The following is a 22,271-nucleotide window of genomic DNA, read 5'->3' as shown; positions in this document are numbered from 1 at the left end:
GCCAAGCAGAGATCGAGTTTAGAAAAGCTTTAGAAACCGATGAATGGTTCCTAAGCCACAAAAACCTTTGTACAATCACAGATGGTCTACCTTGGGTGAGAGAGAAGCTATACATACCAAAAAGCCAAAGGCTCATATTTATGCAACTGTGCCATGATACAAAATCAGCAGGCCACTTTGGATTCGTGAAAACACTACATCTAATCAAAAGACAATTCTGGTGGCCCTCTCTCAAAAAAGACATTGAAAGCTATGTAGTGGCTTCCAGTTCCGGGTCGCAGCGCTGCGGTCGTGCAGAGAGACTCATCTCTTCACCGGCCAAGTTTCCCCCGCAGGTAGACCCTTGATTGGGTCAAAAGTCGCTTTGGAGGGGCGACCACCATTGAGGAGACTGCCTGTCTGACTGCAGAGGGGCGGCAGTACCCTCTGCAGTCAAGCGAGCTCCTTTGGGCTGACAGAGTAAAGATCTGTCAGTAAAATGGCCAATCACTTAGCTGCACCAGCTGTAAGCCACACGAACATCTAAGCGAAATAGAACCACCATGGAAGATTCGGTGAGACCTTTCCTTGCCTCTCCCTTTCCTATTTATTCCTGTGAAAAGCCTTTGGAATTATTTCCCTATCTTTTTAAAGCGGCGTTATTGATGGGGGAAGAAAAGCCTTGGAACAAAAGAAAAATTAATTTCAACTTTTTCAATGGTTGACTTTATTTTTGAATATTTGGGGGTCCTAAAATCCCTGTTATAGAAACTTAATATGCTAGCATTTGGGAGAATTTTGGGTTTTTTTGTCTATTTTCTACTATTTTTATAACTAAAGAAAAGAAGGAAAAAAGAAAAAAAGGAAACAAATTATTTTTATTGGGGGTCTGGAAAGACTAAATAACTGGTTAACCCTCTGGAGACATCTTGTGGTGAAATTATTTACTCAATTGTTATTTCCTCTCTTTGGACTCTGAGCCTGACTTTGACCTTCAAATTATCTTAAAAGGGAAAGATAAAGCTGGGTGGAAACGCATATTGTCTGATTGTTATTAAATATAGCCTCCACCAAAAGAATAATGGCTTTATATATTACTGAAAGGGAGGAACTCTGTCCAGATTTCAATTACAAGTACATAATAATATATTATAATATATAATAATATATATAATATATAATATATATAATATATAACAATAATAGGAACTGCTTCCATCCTGCGACAATATCTGTAATACCATCAAACACCCACATCTGCCTATCCCAGGTCCTGGGTAAGGACTCGATAGGTAGACAAAATGCCAAATCCAGTCTGAACATCTGGCTGACTGTGCGATGATCAATAATAATAATAATAATAATAATAATAATAATAATAATAATAAAAGTTGGAAGGGACCTTGGAGGTCATCGAGTCCAACCCCCTGCTCAAGCAGGAACCCTACACCATTTCAGACAAATGGCTGTCCAGTCTGAGCACACTGCAGGCCAAGAAACAGCAGAAAGGGTATATACTCAAGAGACCTGTTCTCAACTTTATCCACAATTTACTGAGATGGAGGAACTAAATTTACATCAGGACTATTAATCTACACCGTAAAAAACCTTTGATGCTAATGAACAAATGACTTTTAGCACGGAAACTAAGGATGTTACCCCAGAAGGGCAGGCTGATGTCCAGACTCCAACTGGTTACCTGACAGATAAAAAACCAATAGGAGGAGAACAAAACAACATTAAAGAGGACTCTACATTATTTTATAGACAATCTATTGAGACTTTGGATGATTCAAAAGTGACTGTAATTAAACTAGATGCAACTTCAGAAAAGATGAAGATTGATGTTCAACTACGAGCTACTGAGAATCGCTACAACTTTTTCACTAGCCTATTAAAATGGACAATTGGAGATTCTCCCCTGACTTATGCGTTATGGCAAGAAATGGAGGGAGTTTTATTTGCGGACTTAGAGGCCTTGCTATGAAAACCCGTTTGGAACAGAAAGAAAGCTAGAATAAGATATAAATATGGAATTTAAGATTACACTTATGGGTTGCAATGGCTTTATAGAGATGTGGATTGATTTGGATTTGGATTCTTAAAAGATGTTTTTAGGATAAGATTTAGAATTTAATATTGAAATATAGTAAAAATATATTCTTCAGAATAATAGATGGGGCGTTGTCTTACCTGAATGCCTTTTCTCAGCACAGAAATGGAGAATCCACCAATGGGTTTTGACTATATTCCTGCCCAATCAGATCAGTTCAGCCAAAGTTGCCATGCCCGTCCTGGACCACCGAGATCCCAGTCTTGACGCGAGCAAAGCGCTTGACTGACAGCTGACGTTTTGGCTCACAAACTGACTAACCCTAAACCTATATGGTCTACAAGGGCGGGTGTGGATTTTCCATCTCCGTGCTGAGAAAAGGCGTTCAGGTAAGAAACGCCCCTTCTCCAGCACTGGAGATGGAGAATCCACCAATGGGACATACCAAAGCCTACTGTCCCTGAGGGTGGGAAATAGACTGGTCCGGTGTGGTACTTTGCTGCTGAAGAACCCTCCTACCAAAGGAAGACTCTGCAGAGGAAAACCTATCGAGTTTATAGTTTCAAATGAAAGACGATGTGGCCGCTCTGCAGACCTCCTCAATGGAAGCTTGAGTGGCCCATGCCGCTGAAGTGGCTGCACTCCGTGTGGAGTGTGCTGTGACCCGTCTAGGAATCGGCAATGCCTCCGCCTGATACGCCCCGGCGATGCATGCTCTAATCCACCTACCAATGGTGGAAGAAGAAACCTTCCGGCCCCTGGAGGAGGAGTGGAAGGATATGAAGAGAGCTTCTAAGCTGCGGAAATCCGCAGTCCTTGAAATATAGTACCGAAGAGCTCTACATACATCCAATGTATGCCATTGTCGTTCCAGGGCGTGCGCTGGATTTGGGCAAAAATCCAGCATTACTATCTTCTGTGATCTATGAAATAAAGAATTGACCTTCGGGATGAAGGTAGGGTCGAGTCGAAGGACTACTCGATCCCTGTGGAAAACACACAGGTCATCCCGTATTGAGAGCGCCACTAATTCAGAGATACGTCGTGCTGATGTGATTGCCACCAAAAATGCTACCTTGTGGGACAGGTAGCGGAGGTCGCATGTTTTTAGGGGCTCGAATGGTGCCTTGGTAAGCGCCCGTAAGACCCGTGGTAGTTCCCATGAAGGGTACCTGTGCACGGTGGGGGGCCTGATATTCGCGGCCCCTTTAAGGAATGAGCGGAGTAAGGGATGATGGCCCAGTGACTCCACAGAATTACAAGATAGAACCGTGGAGAGGACAGCGATCTGTCTGCGCAGCGTGTTTGGAGCCAAGCCCCTTTCCAGCCTGTCTAACAAGTAGTCCAAGATGTTGGGAACCTTAAGTTCCCCTATGGGCAAGTGTCAGTTGGAGCACCATGATTGAAAATTCTTCCACGTGGCTTCGTATATGCGATTCGTGGAAGGGCGGTGAGATGTCTGAATTACCTTGATGCCCCCTTGCGAACAAAGCTCCCTTGTTAAGATCGAGTGTTCAAGTGCCAGACGGCTAATTGTAGCCATTGGGGTTCTGGATGGAGAATCACCCCTTGACTGAGTGAGACTCGATCCGGGGGAATTCGCCACGGTTCCGTGAGAGAGAGGCTCCTCAGGTCGGCAAACCAAGGTCTCCTTGGCCAATATGGGGCCACCAGGAGTATCTTGGCTTGCTCCCGAAGGAGTTTGCGTATTACCACCGGGAGGAGAGGCAGAGGGGAAAAGGCATAAAGCAGTCCCTGAGGCCAAGGGCACCAGAGCGCATCTGTCTGCTCTGCTCCTGCGGATGGGAAGCGGGAGAAGAAGCGAGTCAGCTGGGCATTGGATGGTGACGCAAAGAGGTCCACAAGTGGGTGGCCGAAACGATGACAAATTTCTTTGAAGACCCTCGGATGGAGACGCCATTCCGAGTGATCTACCATTGCCCTGCTCAGCAGATCGGCCTGAGTGTTCGCTTCCCCTGAGATATGATTGGCCTTGATTGAGGCCAGGTTTTGTTCTGCCCAGGATCCCAGTAGGAGGGACTCAGACAATAGGGAGTGAGAACGGGTGCCCCCTTGGCGATTTACGTGAGCCTTGGCTGCCACATTGTCCGTGAGGACCAGCACGTGCCACCGTGTCACTATACTGCGGAAGTGCCGTAGGACTAGGTGGATGGTTCCACCTAGTTTGAGCCAGTTTATGTTGTGGCGGAGATCCGACGTGGACCAACGGCCCTGTGTCCACTGAGACCGGAGGTGTGCTCCCCAGCTAAATAGGTTGGCGTCGGTCGTGAGTACTAACCTGCCCAGTTCCCTGAAGTATGACCCTCTGAGTATGGCTGGAGACATCCACCACTCGAGGGAATGCTGTACTCATCGCGGGAGTCTTACCCTTTGTTGGGATGCACTTAGGTTCTGTCTCTGGAAGGGGAGCATGAACCATTGCAGTTCCCGGGAGTGAAGTCTGGACACGGGACAATCGCTATGGCCGAGATCATCTTCCCTAACAACTGGGATAGCCTGGCTAACGTTACTGTCTGGCTCCTGCGTAGTTGGAGAACTGACTCCCTTATGCCATTGCGGCATTCCTGAGATAGGTATACCCGGCACTCCACTGTGTCTATAATGGCCCCGAGGTGTAATAGTCTTGTTGTGGGAACCAAGTGGCTTTTGGGAAAGTTTACCGAAAACCTGTGGTCCTGGAGCAGTTTTACCACCAGAGTGAGGTCCAACCGAGCATCCTGGTTGGATGACGACTGTATTAATATGTCGTCCAGATAACATTGGACTCTGACTGGTATATGGCGGTGGCTGATACTAGGGGCCCCAAGGGCTCGTCCACCATCGGTACCTCCAACGTCTCCTCCAGGACCTTGGGTACATTGAACAACCTCTTGTCAGTGTTACCTGGGGGAGGAAGAGAAGCCAGGGAAGTCCATTGTTTCCGGATCGCGTTCAGGAATAAGGAGGGACATGGGATACGGTGTTGGGCCGCTACCGATTCGACGAAGTTTGGGTCAGCCTCCGCGTCCGGGAGAACGGGAGCCGATTCAGCTGAGGTTCCCTGTCCAAGATGAGCTGTGGATGTAGCCTTGCGCAGTAAGGTAATAAAGAAAGAGGGGTTAAAGAGGCCGCTGAATGAGGGCACTTCAGGAGGGATGTCTTCCTCCTCGGACATTTAGACCTCCTGCTCTGTGACGGGTTGGTCGAGGTAAGAGACCTCGGAAACAGATGACCCCGATGGAGAAGAGGGATAATGATGGGCCTCCGTCCCTTGTTGTTGGACAGGACAGGGTGAATCATGGCTGTACCTGGCTTGGGAGCCTGGGCCCTAGCCTCAAGGGCTCGGTCTACTGCCTGTGCGATCAGTAAGGTTAGGCGGTCCTCCGAGGGTAAAGGGACCGACTCGCTAGGGCGTAGACCTGCTGCAGTAGGAGTGAATGTGGCCTCTGGGGCCCCCTGAGATGCCCATGGAGTAGAGGATTGGGAAAGGGAAGAGAACTCACCTGTCCTGCACCGCGCGGGGGAATGTGAGGATTCCCCCATTGACCAGATCCCTACCGGGGAAGTCGGAACCCCCAAAGGCAAGTCAGGGGCTAAGCCTCCGGTCTGAGCTGTTTCCAGTCTGTCCCTTTTCTGTGCCCTGGAAAACTCCTTTTCTAGGGCTTGGTGTCTCTTGCTGGCCTGTTTGTCTGCCTTTCTGGAAGATTTTTTGGTAGACCTGGCCTTAGTGGCCGTTGGTTTATCAGTGCCTTCCGGACCAGGTAAACCTGATGAGGATGGCAAGACTCCTGTCGAGGGAAGGATGGCTTCCTCCATTCTCCGATAACACAGGAACACGGTAAGGGGCCCCTGGTATCTGGAGAGTACACCCGCTGGATAAGGACAGACACAATACAGGGGACGCCTGGAACCCAGGTATAGCCTTTATGTGGATAGGCTGTGCACAGATAAGGACAGACACACTACTGGGGGTGCCTGGAATCCGGCCTGAAATGCTATGGATAAGGACAGGCATACGACTGGGGGCGCCTGGAATCCAAGCAGCTGTTATCCGGATAAGGACAGACACACTACTGGGGGTGCGAGGAGACATCAGGGCCTGAAATTGGAGAATCAGAGAAGTGTGGTTGTGTCCCTCCCCAACTTAGTCAGATCACCGAGCGGAGCTTGTGGTTATTGTGAAATAATATTATTGATTAATAATATTATTAATAATATTAACAATATAATATTAATAATATTATGAATAATATTATTGATTATTGTGAAAATGTCTAGGGGAAGTCAGAAATCCTTCCTTGGAAGGATCCTCAAGCTGTGACCGGGGCCGATCCTCAACAGATTAGCCCAAACCGCCTGCATATGGTCCGGTCTGATGCCACCTTGGGGACCACCTCCCCCGGAGAAGGCAGGCTTCCACCCTGGGTGTTCCTCCCCCTGCGGTAGGTATCTGAGCAGTTTGTGTCCGCTGGGGCCTATTTAGGCCGCGCAGCCCCAAACTAGTAGCTGCGCATGCGCCGCGGCTCCTCCTAAGTCTTTGTCCCCTGGGCCTCCTCAAGCCACGTGGGCACAGCAAAGGAGACCGCGTGTGCGCTGCGCGGCTTCAAAAATGGCATCCGCACGTGGAGAAGGGTGCCTACTCAGGCTGAAGAAGCTAGCAGTTCGTTGGAAGGAGAATGGGAAGCGACCCTGGTTCCAGAATCCCCAGCAGCCGCCTGCCGGCTGATCCGCACTGCCTTCTGCGCACGCACCCCTCTCTACAGCAGCCCGATGGGAGAAGCGGTCGGAGTTGCTTTAACGGCTCCGAAACGGCCCGCGAAACAGCTGGGGTTGAAAATCTCAGGTGTCCTGAATCTGAGGTCTTCAACGGAGCTGTATTCGCAGGCTCAGTTCGAGCTGACTGTGGTAATGGCCGTTAGCCACAACTGCTCGTTAATCTCCCTTTGGAAGTGGAGGAGGGGTGTGGGGGGAGGGGGAGTGGAGGAAAGGAAGAAGCTCCTTTCTTAGCCGGGATGAGTATCCCCTCAATGGAGAAAGGCTATCTCTAATTTCTTGGGGAGTGGTTAGAATTAGGTAAAGTAATCCAAATTAGGGAAAAATCCAATTACCTCGCTACAATCTCTCAGCTACTGGAAAGGAAAATCCACCAATGGAGACTGTACTTGCCTAAGAGCCAAGCTGCACGTCTGATTCCTGGGCGAGATCAGTGAAGACTGGGATCTCGGTGGTCCAGGATGGGCGTGACAACTTTGGCTGAACTGATCTGATTGGGCAGGAATACAGTCAAAACCCATTGGTGGATTCTCCATCTCCAGTGCTGGAGAACTTCCTTCTTTTCTCTTTTTTTCTTTGGTTTGTTTTTTTTCCTTTTTATTATTTTTTTCTATTTTTCCTATGCTTTTTTTCTTATTAGACATAATAGCTAATTTGTGGAGCTATAATGATAAAAAGATTGTAATGATGGAAGAAATGAAATTAATAAATGAAGAATTATTGAATAAGAAATAGAATATAGTTGAGAAATGTTAAGAATGTACTGTAATTATGGAAATAGTATGTTTAAATAAGAGAAATTATGGACACCAGAATTGTAAATAATATCTTTGTTTAAAGCTAAGTTAGATATGGTATTTGGAAATTAATAAACCTAAAAACAGGGTTTGATTTATATTAATGAAAGGTTGCTGATAACTTCTATTGATTAATTGAATTCTTATTTAGGAATGTATTAATGAATTAATTTTATTTAGAAATGTATTAGCTTGACTATATTATTCTAATTGTTAGAGAGGGAAATTTTAAGGAGCATTACTTGAGCCATATGTGTATGATGTTATTGTACTTAACTGATTACCCTATCTCCACCTTGTTTCTTAAGCATTCTGATATAAAAATGGAAAAATCAATAAGATTGTTTGGAAAGCTATGTAGCCAGCTGCCCAACATGTGCAGCTGCAAAGAGACTAAAGGGGAAATCACCCAGGCTGTTGCAACCAGTAGCAAGCCCCTCAGCACCATGGAAGGAAATCTCCATGGATTTTATAGTAGAACTACCAGAAAGCAGTGGAAATACAGTTATTTGGGTAGTCACAGATCTCTTTTCCAAGCAAGTGCATTTCATTCCCTGCTCAAAAATCCCAACCGTCAAAACCCTAGCAAAACTGTTCATTCAACTTATCTATAGCCAACGCATCATATCAGACAGGGAGGTGCAATTCACTTCCAAGTTCTGGAAAGAGTTTCTATCCCTTTTAGGGACCACCGAAGATTGTCATCTAGTTATCATCCGCAAACGAATGGTGGGACGGAATGTTCGAACTCAGTACTTGAACAATATTTAAGATGCTTTATTAATTACCAGCAAACTGGACTGACTTACTTCTGTCTGCAGAAGTTGCCTACAACAATGCAGTTCACTCCAGCACGGGTTACACCCCTTTCCAAGTAGCCACCAGCCAAAGTTTCAACCCAATGCCAGAACTATCACCCAACTAACCGGCCATCCCCTCCCTAAAGGAGTGGATAGATCAATTAAAAAATGCCTGGCCGGTAGTTAAAAAAGCACTAGACGATGCTAGACAAGCTTACAAAGCACAAGCAGACAAAAAAAGAACTGAACCAGAGCCATTCAAAATAGGAGAAATGGTTTATCTTTCAACCAAATACCTAAATCCCTACAGCCATCAAAGAAGCTGAGACCGAAATACATAGGAACATTTCCAATTGTTAGAGTCATAAACCCAGTAACAGTAGAATTGAAACTCCCAAAGTCACTCAGGCAAATTCACCCCATTTTCCATTGCAGCCTCCTCAAACGAGAGCAACAGTCGCCCTTAAGATCAGCTGTTGCTCCACCTCCTCCCCCATTATGGTAGAGGGAGAACAACATTTTGAAATAAAAGTCATCCTAGACTCCAGAAAACATCACGGCTCAATCCAATACTTAGTAGCCTGGAAATATCTTCCCTCTTCCCAAAACGTGTGGGTCCACAAACGCTACATTAACACCCCAAAGCTGCTGAAAAAGTTTCGCACAGAATACCCACACAAACCAGACTAACTTACAGTCAGGTCCAGAAATATTGGGACATCGACACAATTCGAACATCTTTGGCTCTATACACCACCACAATGGAGTTGGAATGAAACAAACACAATGTGCTTTAACTGCAGACTGTCAGCTTTAATTTGAGGGTATGTACATCCAACTCAGGTGAACGGGGTAGGACTTACAGCAGTTTGCATATGTGCCTCCCACTTGTTAAGGGACCAAAGGTAATGGGACAGAATAATAATCATAAATCAAACTTTCCCTTCTTAATACTTGGTTGCAAATCCTTTGCAGTCAATCACAGCCTGAAGTCTGGAATGCATAGACATCACCAGACGCTGGGTTTCATCCCTGGTGATACTCTGCCAGGCCTCTACTGCAACTGTCTTCAGTTCCTGCTTGTTCTTGGGGCATTTTTCCTTCAGTTTTGTCTTCAGCAAGTGAAATGCATGCTCAATGGGATTCAGGTCAGCTGATTGACTTGGCCATTGCATAACATTCCACTTCTGTCCCTTTACAAACTCTTTGGTTGCTTTTGCAGTATGCTTTGGGTCAGTGTCCATCTGCACTGTGAAGCGCCATCCAATGAGTTCTGCAGTATTTGGCTGAATGTGAGCAGATAATATTGCCCGAAAAACTTCAGAATTCATCCTGCTGTTTTTGTCAGCAGTCACATCATCAATAAATATAAGAGAACCAGTTCCATTGGCAGCTATACATGCCCACGCCATGACACTACCACCACCATGCTTCACTGATGAGGTGGTATGCTTAGGATCATGAGCAGTTCCTTTCCTTCTCCATACTCTTCTCTTCCCATCACTCTGGTACAAGTTGATCTTGGTCTCATCTGTCCATAGGATCTTGTTCCAGAACTGTGAAGGCTTTGTTAGATGTTGTTTGGCAAACTCTAATCTGGCCTTCCTGTTTTTGAGGCTCACCAATGGTTTATATCTTGTGGTGAACCCTCTGTATTCACTCTGGTGAAGTCTTCTCTTGATTGTTGACTTTGACACCCATACACCTATCTCCTGGAGAGTGTTCTTGATCTGGCCAACTGTTGTGAAGGGTGTTTTCTTCACCAGGGAAAGAATTCTTCGGTCATCCACCACAGTTGTTTTCCGTGGTCTCCCGGGTCTTTTGGTGTTGCTGAGCTCACCGGTGCATTCCTTCTTTTTGAGAATGTTCCAAACAGTTGTTTTGGCCACGCCTAATGTTCTTGCTATCTCTCTGATGGGTTTGTTTTGTTTCTTCAACCTAATGATGGCTTGTTTCACTGATAGTGACAGCTCTTTGGATTTCATCTTGAGAGTTGGCAGGAACAGATTCCAAATGCAAATAGCACACTTGAAATGAACTCTGGGCCTTTTATCTGCACGTTGTAATTGGGGTAATGAGGGAATATCACATACCTGGCCATGGAACAGCTGAGAAGCCAATTGTCCCATTACCTTTGGTCCCTTAACAAGTGGGAGGCACATATGCAAACTGCTGTAAGTCCTACCCCGTTCACCTGAGTTGGATGTACATACCCTCAAATTAAAGTTGACAGTCTGCAGTTAAAGCACATTGTGTTTGTTTCATTCCAACTCCATTGTGGTGGTGTATAGAGCCAAAGATGTTCGAATTGTGTCGATGTCCCAATATTTCTGGACCTGACTGTATATGCGTATGTTTTTATCTCTCCACAGGTGGATCTCTCTTTTTTTTAAGGGAGGCAGGATGTCAGAACCCATATCAATAGGCTTCCCAATTCTTTTCTCCCCACTTTTTCCTAGGAGTGGAATGCAACCTCCAGGGACTACTTTATCTCCGCAGCCCCAGAGAAGGTGCGAATCACAGCTACAACCAGAGACAGCCCAATATTATCTCCCTGTTCCCACGAGGAACCTAACACCTGGGGATTGGGCTATTTTAACTGACTGGATGAACTATGGGGTGGGGTTTTGCTTGGGACACTTTTCTGCACGGGAAATCCTAAGATCCTGTCTAGTATGCCTGCTATCAGCTTCTCCTAATAAAAGTTCCTTTTGGAAGAAACAGTTTCCAAGAGTTCTGTTTTCTTGGGATGAGGTTTTTAAGTGGACCCTGACAGTTACTATTGCTCCATTGCAACCATTTAGCAAAATAACAGTATCAAAGCCAGAAAATGCAGATACACATGAATTTGTCAGTCAGAGACTTTTAATAACCAGTTACAGTTACTGTTAAAGTAACACATTTAATTCTTTACATGTTGTCTTCCTAACAAAATTAGAATTAGGAAGAAACCCAAATCAGTTCAACATAATAATTTCCTCTGACAAAAAACATTTCAGAATGTCTAAACCAATTTTAAAATTCATCTTCTAAAAGTATATTGTTCATTGCTGAATAATTATCCTTTTCTATTCAGCAACTTTTTTTTCTCCTGTAATGTAAAAAAATCATTAAGGTGTTTAAAAACTCCATTGATCAAGACACTAGCAATTAATAATCAACTATCCTTCCTGGCAAACATGCCTATGGCTGAACATAATAAAAATAAAATAAAATACCATTCTGATGACAAATAACTCTCCATTTTTAATGATGCAATGGCAAGAATTATGAAAAGCCCCTTTATCTCAGTTTTAATATTACACAATTTTAAATACTATAAAGAATAATCTGTTAAACTACAACAGGGAAAGCTTGAGCCAGCCAGTTTAAAGCAATTGCACAAGAATCAGTTTCTCCTGCTCTTGGCATTAATATAGAAAAAAGCCATTTTGCAGGAAGCAATGCAGAAAATAATATCAACTTACCTATCAGATTTGAATTAAGGAAAGGAGTTGGAGATAATTCTTCACTGGGTCCTAATCGTTCATCACTCAAATGTTCATCATAGGAAGGAGTATCTGTAAAACTCTGTGCGTAATGAACAGTATTTAAGCTATTATTTTGCAGCTCCACTTACTAAGTTCAATTAAACTGAAATGAAAACATGGAAGTACAGTGGGTCATTTTTCATGAAATTCCAGGAAGACAATAGCACTTTGACACAATCAAAGACTTTGTCACAGTGTATGTAATATACTCTTCATAATGATTAACTGTACCTTCCTTTTGTCCTCTCCCCTTCCAATGCAGCAAAACCCCCACATGTACACATCAAATTTGTTTCATACAATGACGCCTGGGCACCTCGGAGCCTTTGGCTAAGACTCTGTGCCACCATAGTTTATGATACTAGGGCTCCTTGCTGCTGCTGGCACCTATGTAAAAGTGGTAACAAGGTCGTTAGATGGTTCTTCAGTCCACTTGAGACAGACTTGAGCAATATGTGTTTGAGAAACCTTTAATTAAAGGCTCACGTGACTGTGGTGACAATTAAAAAAAATGTTTTAGGATCTCTTCTTGACAGTATTTGGAGATGGACAATTTGGTTATTATAAGTTGCACACTAAAAACTTCCAGTCTGGACTATCTTATCAGATTAATTGGCCTAAATGTATTTTACTCAACCTCCAAAACAAGAAATGACCAAAATCCTACAGGACTAGAAATCATCAATCCCTGAACATTTATTATTTTCCAGATTGGGATTTGCACTGAAGGTAAACTTGGTGGAACTCCATAATCTTTGCAGCTGGCTCCAAGGAGGAGGAGGAGCAGCAGCCAACCAGAGCGCAACAGGGTAATCTCATGTTCTCTCCTTTATCTGGGGAGATCTGGATGATGAGAAAACACTGCCTGGCCACTGATCTCATCACAAGGCCGTCTCCGCTCCCTCTAGTTTGTCCTGAGTCCTCACTGGAACATCAGCAACTGAGGATAAAGGATCACGAACGAATGTCTCAACTTCCATCTTTGCCTTTACCTTCTGGGAGGCCCAAAGATTCCTCCACTTTATTCACTTCAAAATCATCCACACAGCCATGACAGGCATTCAGGAAAACCCTTAATGACACTGACAACTCGCTTATGACCATGAGGGTGCCTTCTTGTGACTCTGACCTGTTCCCCTCTGACAGGCAGCAGGGAGTAGCAGCTGCCCAGAAAACAGGATGTTCCTAACCAAGGTCAAAATATATAGTCTCTTTTATATTCAAACCCAGCACTATGTTTTAAGAAAATATTGTGCACAAAGCATATCTATAATTTGCAGTCTTTCAGTGGCTTTCTATATAACTAATGTGATTTTTGAGTAACAGCATATCCCCGATTTTCATTATTTTAAAAAAATTGGAGTTATATTTAGATTTTGGAGAACATTTGGTAGTATGCTGGTACCACTTTTATGAATAGCAATCCTTTATTAGTAACAATATCAGTAATTAATATCAGTATTAGTATGAATACTTTTGTAAATTGGTTAACTTTACTCCATCTGGTGTCTTTATCCTATACTGTATTTTTATGTTGGATGTTTTAAATTGTTGATTCTATATTGTAGATATTTTGCTTTTGATAAAAATACTGTTCTGACTATAACTGAAGAGGTGTCATATAATGGAATCAATAAATATCTGCCTATTAGGATTATCCCATCTCTAAAAGCAGACATTTCTGGAATCTGATTGTCATCTCTTCTCTTCTCAGCCACCAAGACTTCCCCAGATTCATCTTGGTCACCCCAATAATGTAAGGCCAGATGGCCTGCATTCCAAATGAATGCATCATTCCTGAATTGTAGCCCTTCCCCTGTGCCTATCCTATCTGTATCTATCCACCCTTTGACTAAAATAGAGCTTTCTCCATAAGACCAGCTGGTCAGATGGAAAGCACAAATGGAAACCAGGAAAGAAAAGAGAACATACATACAAGAAGCAAATCCTACCTCCTCGTGTTTCAGCTTCTCCAGAGCTGTTGAAATATCTGAGGTTTTTCCAAGAAGGCTGCCATTTTCCTGTAAGAGAAATAACATTTAGTATAATCAACCAACCTTTACATTTCTAAATAAAGAAACCATAATCATAAGAAAACTAAATAAGAGGCTGATCAATGGTCTATTTGGACAGTAGTTTATATTATAACTGTACAACTGTGTACACACACACACACACACGGTGCTCTTGGAGATATTAGTAACCTGAAGCACATGTGCCACTTAAGAACCATGCTGTCCTGATATAGTTCCTCATATAATTAAGGAGGTGGTGACTTATCTCAAAGAGCACTTGCCAATCTTAGGAAAAGAGTATGCAAACTCTCATGAAAAATAAAAAAGCTATACTGAGGGTTTGATGCTGTAGTGTTGGCCGCAATGATCTAAGTGCAGCTGGGATTCCCCTTGTGTTAACTAGCTAGGGAGACATTACAATTCTAGTTATCAAAGCACTCTTCAAGTGACTTGTGGTTACCATTTTTTGCTTGAACATTCTATATTCTACAAGAGGAGTGAACCTCTAGTCCAAAACACATCATTAAATTAAAATTTCCTAATATTCCTGATAATTACTGTAATCAAAATAATTGAAGTTCCTGGGAATTGTAATTAAACATCTGGAGGCACACAGATTATATATATATATTTTAATTCCACCTTTATTGTTATATAAGTAACTCAAGGTGGCAAAGATACACAATGCTCCTTCCTCTTCCTCCTTGACCCACCACAACTATCCTGTGAGGTGGGTTGGGTCGAGAATGAGTGACTGGCCCAAAGTCACCCAGCCAGCTTTTGTGCCTAGGCCAGCGGCCCCCAGCCTTTTGGGCACCAGGGACCGATTCTGTGGAGGGAGGGGACATGGTTTCGTGTGCTGCTTGCATCCCATGGATGGGGCTTCGCTTGTTTGCGCAGCCCAGTTTCTGGCATGCTGCGGCCCAATGTTGGTCCACAGACCCCTGTTCTAGGCCAAAGGCTGGTGCTTCAATTAATAATTTAAAACCATTTAATTCTAGTAGTAAAAACTATTTTCTTCAACATGACCCAAACTATTTCAAACAAGCATGCTATATTATTGATTCTACAGGTCAGAATTTCTTCAATTGCTTTACTGGACTTTTCTAAATAGAACATAATGACAATAAGCAAGTTTGTAATTTAGTTATTAACTATATTAGAATGATCCATACATAAGCTACTTTGGTGAAAACCTTACATCCACATTTTGGCTGGGGGCACCCATGTTTAAGAGCCGAGGTGGCGCAGCAGTTAGGGTGCAGTACTGCAGGCCACTTTATCTGACTGTGTTCAGCAGGTCAGCGGTTCAAATCTCACCGGCTCAAGGTTGACTCAGCCTTCCATCCTTCCGGGGTAGGTAAAATGAGGACCCAGATTGTTGGGGGCAATGTAAATATATACATACATTGCTTACTGGTGTACACCGCTTAGAGAGTGCTTGCACTTAAAGCGGTATATAAGTCTCATAAATAAATAAATAAATAATGGAAGACCTTCATGAGGAAACTGCAGTCAGGATAACTGTGGGAAACTTGAGGTCCTCTCTGGACAGTAATGAACTCTTGATTCAAACCTCACACTCTCAAACCTGGACAGCTGCTGTAATACATTTTCATGTCTCCCTAGCTTGTATCTCATCTTTTGATTAGTTGTATCGGGAAATAATTTAAGAGTTGCTCATTAAAAGCACCCCATGGCAAATAGGTTCAGGAAAGGCCTCAGATATTGGATATTCCTGAAATCAACATTAGCTACAGTTAAAGTATACTCTTACCCTTGTAGGTTCGTATGAAGGACTGAACTGACCGCTTGCTCCCCAAGATATCCCTCCTGCTCGTTCCTCCATACCTATTAGTAGAAAGAAAATGTATGCTCTATAATAAAGTGCAAAATTTAAAAAAAAATCATGAGTTTAAATTATGCTCAACTATCAATCTCCAGAAAGCATTCAGAAGATACCCCAGGACAGCTTTTTCCTGACTATTCACACTCAAATTAGATGGCAGCTTATATTAAGTGAGGATATATTCTGAAAAAAATGCTTTAAGCTTAGTTACACTGAATCACATTTGCCTGTTGATGACAATTAAAGCACTTTGGGAAGCTCTTCTTTGTATTTCCTTTATCTGTTTGCCATATAGTAGTATCTGTGATCTTACAGACTGCAGAGTCAAGCTTGATTGCAAGTCATTCACAAATGTTATGAAATTCAATGCTTCCTTGTTCTTGTTATCAAATGCTTTTTGGAAATTTACGAAGTTTGGCAAGGGAAAAAAGTTCAGAGGTACAACTCTGCTGATTCATCTCTAACTGGTTGTTTTGCATGCTTTCTGGGGCTCTGGATCAACTCTGAACATGATTCCAAAGAGATGCCTCAGAACAGTGAGAATGTGAATGACATTCCTTCAACCAGAGGTGTTTCTGGGATGTGAGGCAGTTGCAGAAACCTGGGGAAAGATGTGGCTTCTTTAAAATGCTGGAGACAAGGGCTCTATGTGAGCTCTGTAAGCTCTGACGTACCATTCTGCAAAACATATCCAAAGTACAGCATACTTCTATTGTTTTTGACAGCACTTTCTAACAATATACCAAGAACAAAAACTTCAAGACAGTAATTCTCTGGGTCTACATTCATCATTTATTTTAAATCAGTGTTGAATTGCTTTACTTTTAAGTTCTATAAAGGTGGCTGATTTTACTAGTAAATTTTAGTAACTTTTTCCCTCTAACTTGCCTGGATACACAACCGAACACTTGTGATTAAAAAGGATGTAACAACTATGCTAAACCTAATACAAAATGGCACAAAATCTTACGTTAATAAATTGCATGACAAGTGACCTGTTTTTGAGAATTCTCTTTATACAATAATGCCATATGCAGGACTTACTCAAAAAGCACAAAGAAGTGACACGTTAAGCAAGAAATACTACTCCAATACAGAAGCAATGGAATCTCATCGTATGATTTGTATATTATCATTATAAAATGGTAATTTTCTAGAGCGCTTCTCAGAATCACAGTCCACTATGACTTTGCCACATTTTGCAGCTGACAGTGATGTAATAATTTTATTGTACTTGGTCCTAGGAGTGAGGAAGTGTAGTGGTTGGCACCAACAAAAGCAGAAGTCACCCATGGCATATAATTCTTTTCTCCATAAGAGAAGGCAAAATGACCACCATAGCAAATGCAAACAAAGATCTTCTGTATTCCAATGCAAAGAAAGAAAACAATACATTTAAACGACTGCAAAACCTACAGTACACATACTCTATAAATAGTGCTACAATTGGCACCTGTAGCTTACATAGATGTAAGCAAGATTCCATTCCCATGAAAGACATTCTATTAAACTCACTTCTTATACTAAATTAGTAGGACTGCCTCTTGTGATCAAAATGCAAAACAAGAAATACCAAGTTCTTGGATAGGGTGATCACCAGAGAGAAAAACTGTGGCTATGAGGACAGGAATCAGATAGTCAGGTGTTCCTTGGTTTACTTAACAACTTTCAAAAACAGCAGGAAATAAGCCAAAGAAATCATTTCACACTCACACAATTCTCATAATCAAATTTAAAGATTCAAACCGGGCCAGTAAGTAATTTTCTCCCAAAGCCAAATAACTGGTTTATTAAGTGATCATGCAAAAATCAGGCTATGGAAAAATGAAAACCACTGTCTATACCAGGGGTAGGCAATCTTGGCTCTTTTATGACTCGTGGACTTCAACTCCCAGAATTCCTGAGCCAGCCATGCTGAGGGGAAAGGGAGAGGTTTCCAAGCTGAGCCATGCTGGCTCAGGAATTCTGGGAGTTGAAGTCCACGTGTCATAAAAGAGCCAAGGTTGCCTACCCCTGGTCTATACATTTCTGTTTCACACAGTGAGTCATTATTTTACTGTAATAATCTTTAGGTGATGGTTCTTTTTTTACATCTTTAAATATTTTTTTGATTATGCACTCTATTGAAAATAGTTTGAAAACAGTTTTTCTTTTTTTTAATTTTTATTAATAATACAAAATTAAAAACACATTGGACACAGATATGACGTCACTGGTTCCATACATCTTCCAACATTTTACAATAGTATTAATACTTATATAGACATATAGTTCTTGAACTTTGCTCGCTATTTATAATATACTATTTACACTTTTCCCCTTATTTCTATATATCTATTTATCTTTTAAATATACATTTGTCTATGATCTATATTGTATTCTAACACTATATATTTATCTTGGCTACCCTCTTATTGTCCATCCAATCATAAAATTGTTCCCAAATTTTATAGTATTTGGTTTCACTTTTGTCCTTGAGTTCCTATGTAAGTCTATCCATTTCAGCGCAATTGAAAATTTTCAATAATATTTCCTCTTCGGTTGGAGTATCTTTCTCTTTCCATTTTTGAGCGAAGGCTATTCGTGCCGCTGTTACTATATGCAGTAGTAAATAATTTGTGTCTTTCTTATGTTTTCTTTCTATAATTCCCAATAAGAAAAATTCCGGTTTGGCTTCTATGTCTATTTGCAAAATTTCTTTCAACCACTTCTTTAATAAGTTCCAAAATTTTTGTGCCTTTGGGCATTGCCACCACGTGGTAGTAATTCCCAACGGTCTCTTCACACTTCCAACATATCAAGGATTTCCCCTTGTTCATTCGTGCTAATCTTGTGGGAGGGAGGTGCCACCTATAAAACATCTTATAGAGGTGAAAACAGTTTTTCAAAGTCATGCAAATAATGATAATGTCAAAGTATCACTTTTGTTACTGAATTACTTTCTTACTACTGAATAGCAAACCAGACACAAAGGTGTAATACCAAAAAGCCATTGGCTTTGCCAGCCAATCAACTGCACTTGACCCAAATAACACACTTCCCAACAAACAACATTCTATCAAGATCCCAAATTATGATTTTCTAGGAAAGCTGTGAAATCCCACCTGCTTCCTTATTATTTTGCATTTTCACTAGACTGTTCCTGGATTTTGCCCTTACAATAAATCAGATTTACTTATGCAAGCCACCTAGATTTGTTTTTTACTTTCGTTAAGTAAGCCAAGATGCTCTTAACAGGACAGTTGAAAATAGTGTAACAATACTGCATGTTCAGAACCTCCATCAGCCCTCTTAAGTGAAAGCAAAACTCATCCCTCCTTCCCACTTGCTCCCCCCTCCCCTCAGCTGCTTTCTGCAAGTCAAAGCCTAATTACTGCAAAATAAAGTCAAGCATAATGGCCTAAATCAGGGGTCTTCAAACTTGGCCCTTTTATGACTTGTGGACTTCAACTCCCAGAATTCCTCAGCCAGGCACACTGGCTGAGGAATTCTGGGAGTTGAAATCCACAAGTCATAAAAGGGCCAATTTTGAAGACCCCTGGCCTAAATGATCTTTGGCAGAAACAGGAATATACATACATCAAAAAGTAGTCCATTAAGTTTACTTAATATTTCAAAATTCCTCCATTCCAATGAGAATTCTTTTAACTAAAGCAAATAAATTAACAGGGAAAAGTATGCAGTGCAATAATAGTATTAATAAAATAATTTTTCAAAAATGGGAAAAAAAGACTATGCAAAATTATTTCATAAACACTCCCCAAAACTGACCCAATTGCTCATCTTCTTGTTCCTGGGACACACACGCCAAGCAAGAAATCTACTATTGACAGTTACTGCAGATCAGCAATCCACTGTTGCAAATCAGGTATAGATTTATTCATCCAATGTCCATTGCTTTCTTTTATCATCCCTATGAATGAAACACCACTCTTCAGTCTTCAAGTGTTTTAAATATTAGGGATGTAATATTCGAACATCTTTATCCATAACCATCAATTCAAAGTCTTTTTAATAATTCTTTGACTTTTAGCTCAAAACACAGTAATACCAAGTTAGGATTATAATGCCTGGGCTTTATTTCTACCAAGGCAACTGCAACTCATTATTATTGAGCATTCTTTAAAGTGCCAGATATACCTGAAACAGAATTTTCTATTGTACTTCTGTTATAAAATTAAAATTTTATATTATTCAAGGCCAACTTCCATTGCTTTACAAAAGCACAATACCCATGCTCATTATCCCAAAGCTTACATGAAATTCATGTTAATTATGTTATCATCTTTCTTCAACTTCCTATAAAAGTAGATTATTTGCACAGGAGCTTCAATCTATTCTTCCAAAACTTTTAGCAACTGCAAGATTTCACAAATAGCAATCAAACTATGATCCCAAATAAACAAATAGTCCAAAGAAGCTGAAAAACTGCCAAAATAGTAAACCAAAACTAGGGTTTTTTTTTTTTAAAAAAAAAACAGCCTTCATCTGAATTTTATCTGAAGTAATGTAAAAAATTTAGCAATTGATTTTTCCCATATTGAGGTTTTTTATGGCTAAAATAGTCAACATTCTACCTGCAACCTATTACTGTCCATATGGATCTTGCCATATTAATTCCAGTCAGAGTTAAGGAAAATGTACATAGGTTTAGACAAGCATTCCTTGTTCCATTCCAAGTAGGTCTTTACCAAGCATGTGACTTCCTATGTAGGTAATCCCCAACTTATGAACACAAATGAGTCTGTAATTTTGGTCATACATTGTTGAGTCATGTGACTGGATTCAATTTCACAAATGTTTTCATGAGTTGATAAGTAGGTCATCGTGATTAAGTGAATCACCTGGTTTTTAAGTCCGAATCCAGGTTCTCTAATGGGTGTTTTTTGCTGGAAAATGGCAAAAAGTGTTGCAAAATGTGATCATGTGGCCACAGGACCTCTACCAACTGATTGTAAATGTGAGCCGGTTACCAAGTACCCATAATGCAATCACATGACTGTAGAGGTGGTATGGTAGTTGTAACTTAGATGGGTCGTAAGTAATTTTTCTGAGTCCCTCATAACTCTGAACAGTTAACTAACCATTTGCAAATTGAGGACTAACTGTATGTCACAAATGATTTATAGGATGCCATTATCTGCCATACTGACATGCTTCCTTGAAGGATATAAAACTATTTGACACTAAGAAAGAGTCTTTAATCATATTCTCTGTTTGGCAAAGTCCTACTTGATTGGAGTAGCATATAAATCCCAGGAAACAAATACATAAATTAGAAATACAAAATAAAAAATGTGATTTGATCAGAAACCAGAACATTCTTAATTTTCTCTTAAATGCTAGTCATCAGACTTTCTCTTTTTGAAATTCTCTCTAATTTCAAATGTAGTTGGTTACATTTTGAGGGCGCGAAGATAATTAAAGTAAGGTGATGCATGTAGTTTCTCTTGCCTTTGATTTTATCTGGCTCTTACACCCAACACTAATGAAACTTTTTTTTAAGATCACGGATCCGATGTTAAACTTTCTATTCTTTTGCACAAGTCTTTCTCCTTAGAAGCCTTTCTGCACTTTCCAGTTATATTGCTTCTATATTAGAGGTGAGGTGGGTTATATCTTACTTGCTTATTCTGTTTCATGAAGTTCTTCTATATCATCCAAGACGCTTGGCTACAGTTGTTCCCTGCAAGCAGATGGAGACAGCAACAAATACAATTTTTTAATGGCAACATCCCCATGTGAGGGGAATTTACAGGATCAAAATCCTAATTCTTCTGAGAAAAGTAAGTAAAACCCATTATGAGACACGGTATTAGTTGTTGTTAAGTGCTTAAATCTCAGGTGATGTCAAAATAATTGTATAGATGTTAAAATTACAACTTAGGTCAGCCCCTACCCTAGATAATATATTAATTGTTAAATTTATATGAACATCAGAATGAAGGAGGGAGAGCTGGGCAATTCTCATGGAACCCAGGTCAAAGGAGTCTTTCTCAATAACCTGGTTCCCAGCATAGCAGATGGGAATACGGGAAATGACAACTACCAAAAATCCAGTGAGTGCCAGGCTAGGGAAGGCTGGATTAGAGTCCCTTCTTAGAAAACAATACACCTTTGCAACCACACTTAATTCCATATGAAATACTTAGAGCACATGAGGCCTGGATTATTTTCTTAAGTACAGTTCCTTTGAAGCAAGTGGCTTCCACTTGGTACGTTAATTACTGTTAAGTCTTAAGCATGTTAATGTCTGTGTTTCCTTGAAATAAAGTATTTCTGTTCCAGTGCAAATGAGAGAAGCAGCCATCAGTTAATTACAATGTACTTCCAATATTCAAAGTGTCACCAAAATCAATACTTAACACGGCTTTGAAATTCAATCCTCAACACACCCTTTGGAAGTCAAATATTGTGATTACTTTAAAAACTAAAATTATACCCATACCATCCGCTCACACTGAATCTCACAATG

At 41.3% G+C, this 22,271-nt stretch overlaps 1 protein-coding gene across 5 annotated transcripts in view; it reads right to left on the bottom strand.

Annotated features, from left to right (window-relative positions):
- TCF12 (transcription factor 12) overlaps nucleotides 1-22,271 on the bottom strand; it is a 111,142-nt gene that overhangs the window by 66,617 nt on the left and 22,254 nt on the right. For all 5 annotated transcript variants that reach the window (XM_039339968.1, XM_039339969.1, XM_039339970.1 and 2 more), the window contains exons 3-5: nucleotides 15,725-15,798; nucleotides 13,885-13,953; nucleotides 11,870-11,972 (exon numbers count right to left, since the gene is read on the bottom strand). In XM_039339968.1, coding sequence (XP_039195902.1) covers nucleotides 11,870-11,972; nucleotides 13,885-13,953; nucleotides 15,725-15,798 — 246 coding nt within the window. The remainder of the gene's footprint in view (nucleotides 1-11,869; nucleotides 11,973-13,884; nucleotides 13,954-15,724; nucleotides 15,799-22,271) is intronic.

The sequence above is a fragment of the Crotalus tigris genome, unplaced genomic scaffold (assembly GCF_016545835.1).
Source record: "Crotalus tigris isolate CLP2741 ecotype Arizona unplaced genomic scaffold, ASM1654583v1 scf7180000017741.1442986301:2390832, whole genome shotgun sequence".
Classification (NCBI taxonomy): domain Eukaryota; kingdom Metazoa; phylum Chordata; class Lepidosauria; order Squamata; family Viperidae; genus Crotalus; species Crotalus tigris.
Note: the sequence above shows the minus strand (reverse complement) of the source record. Positions and strands in the feature narration are given on the sequence as shown.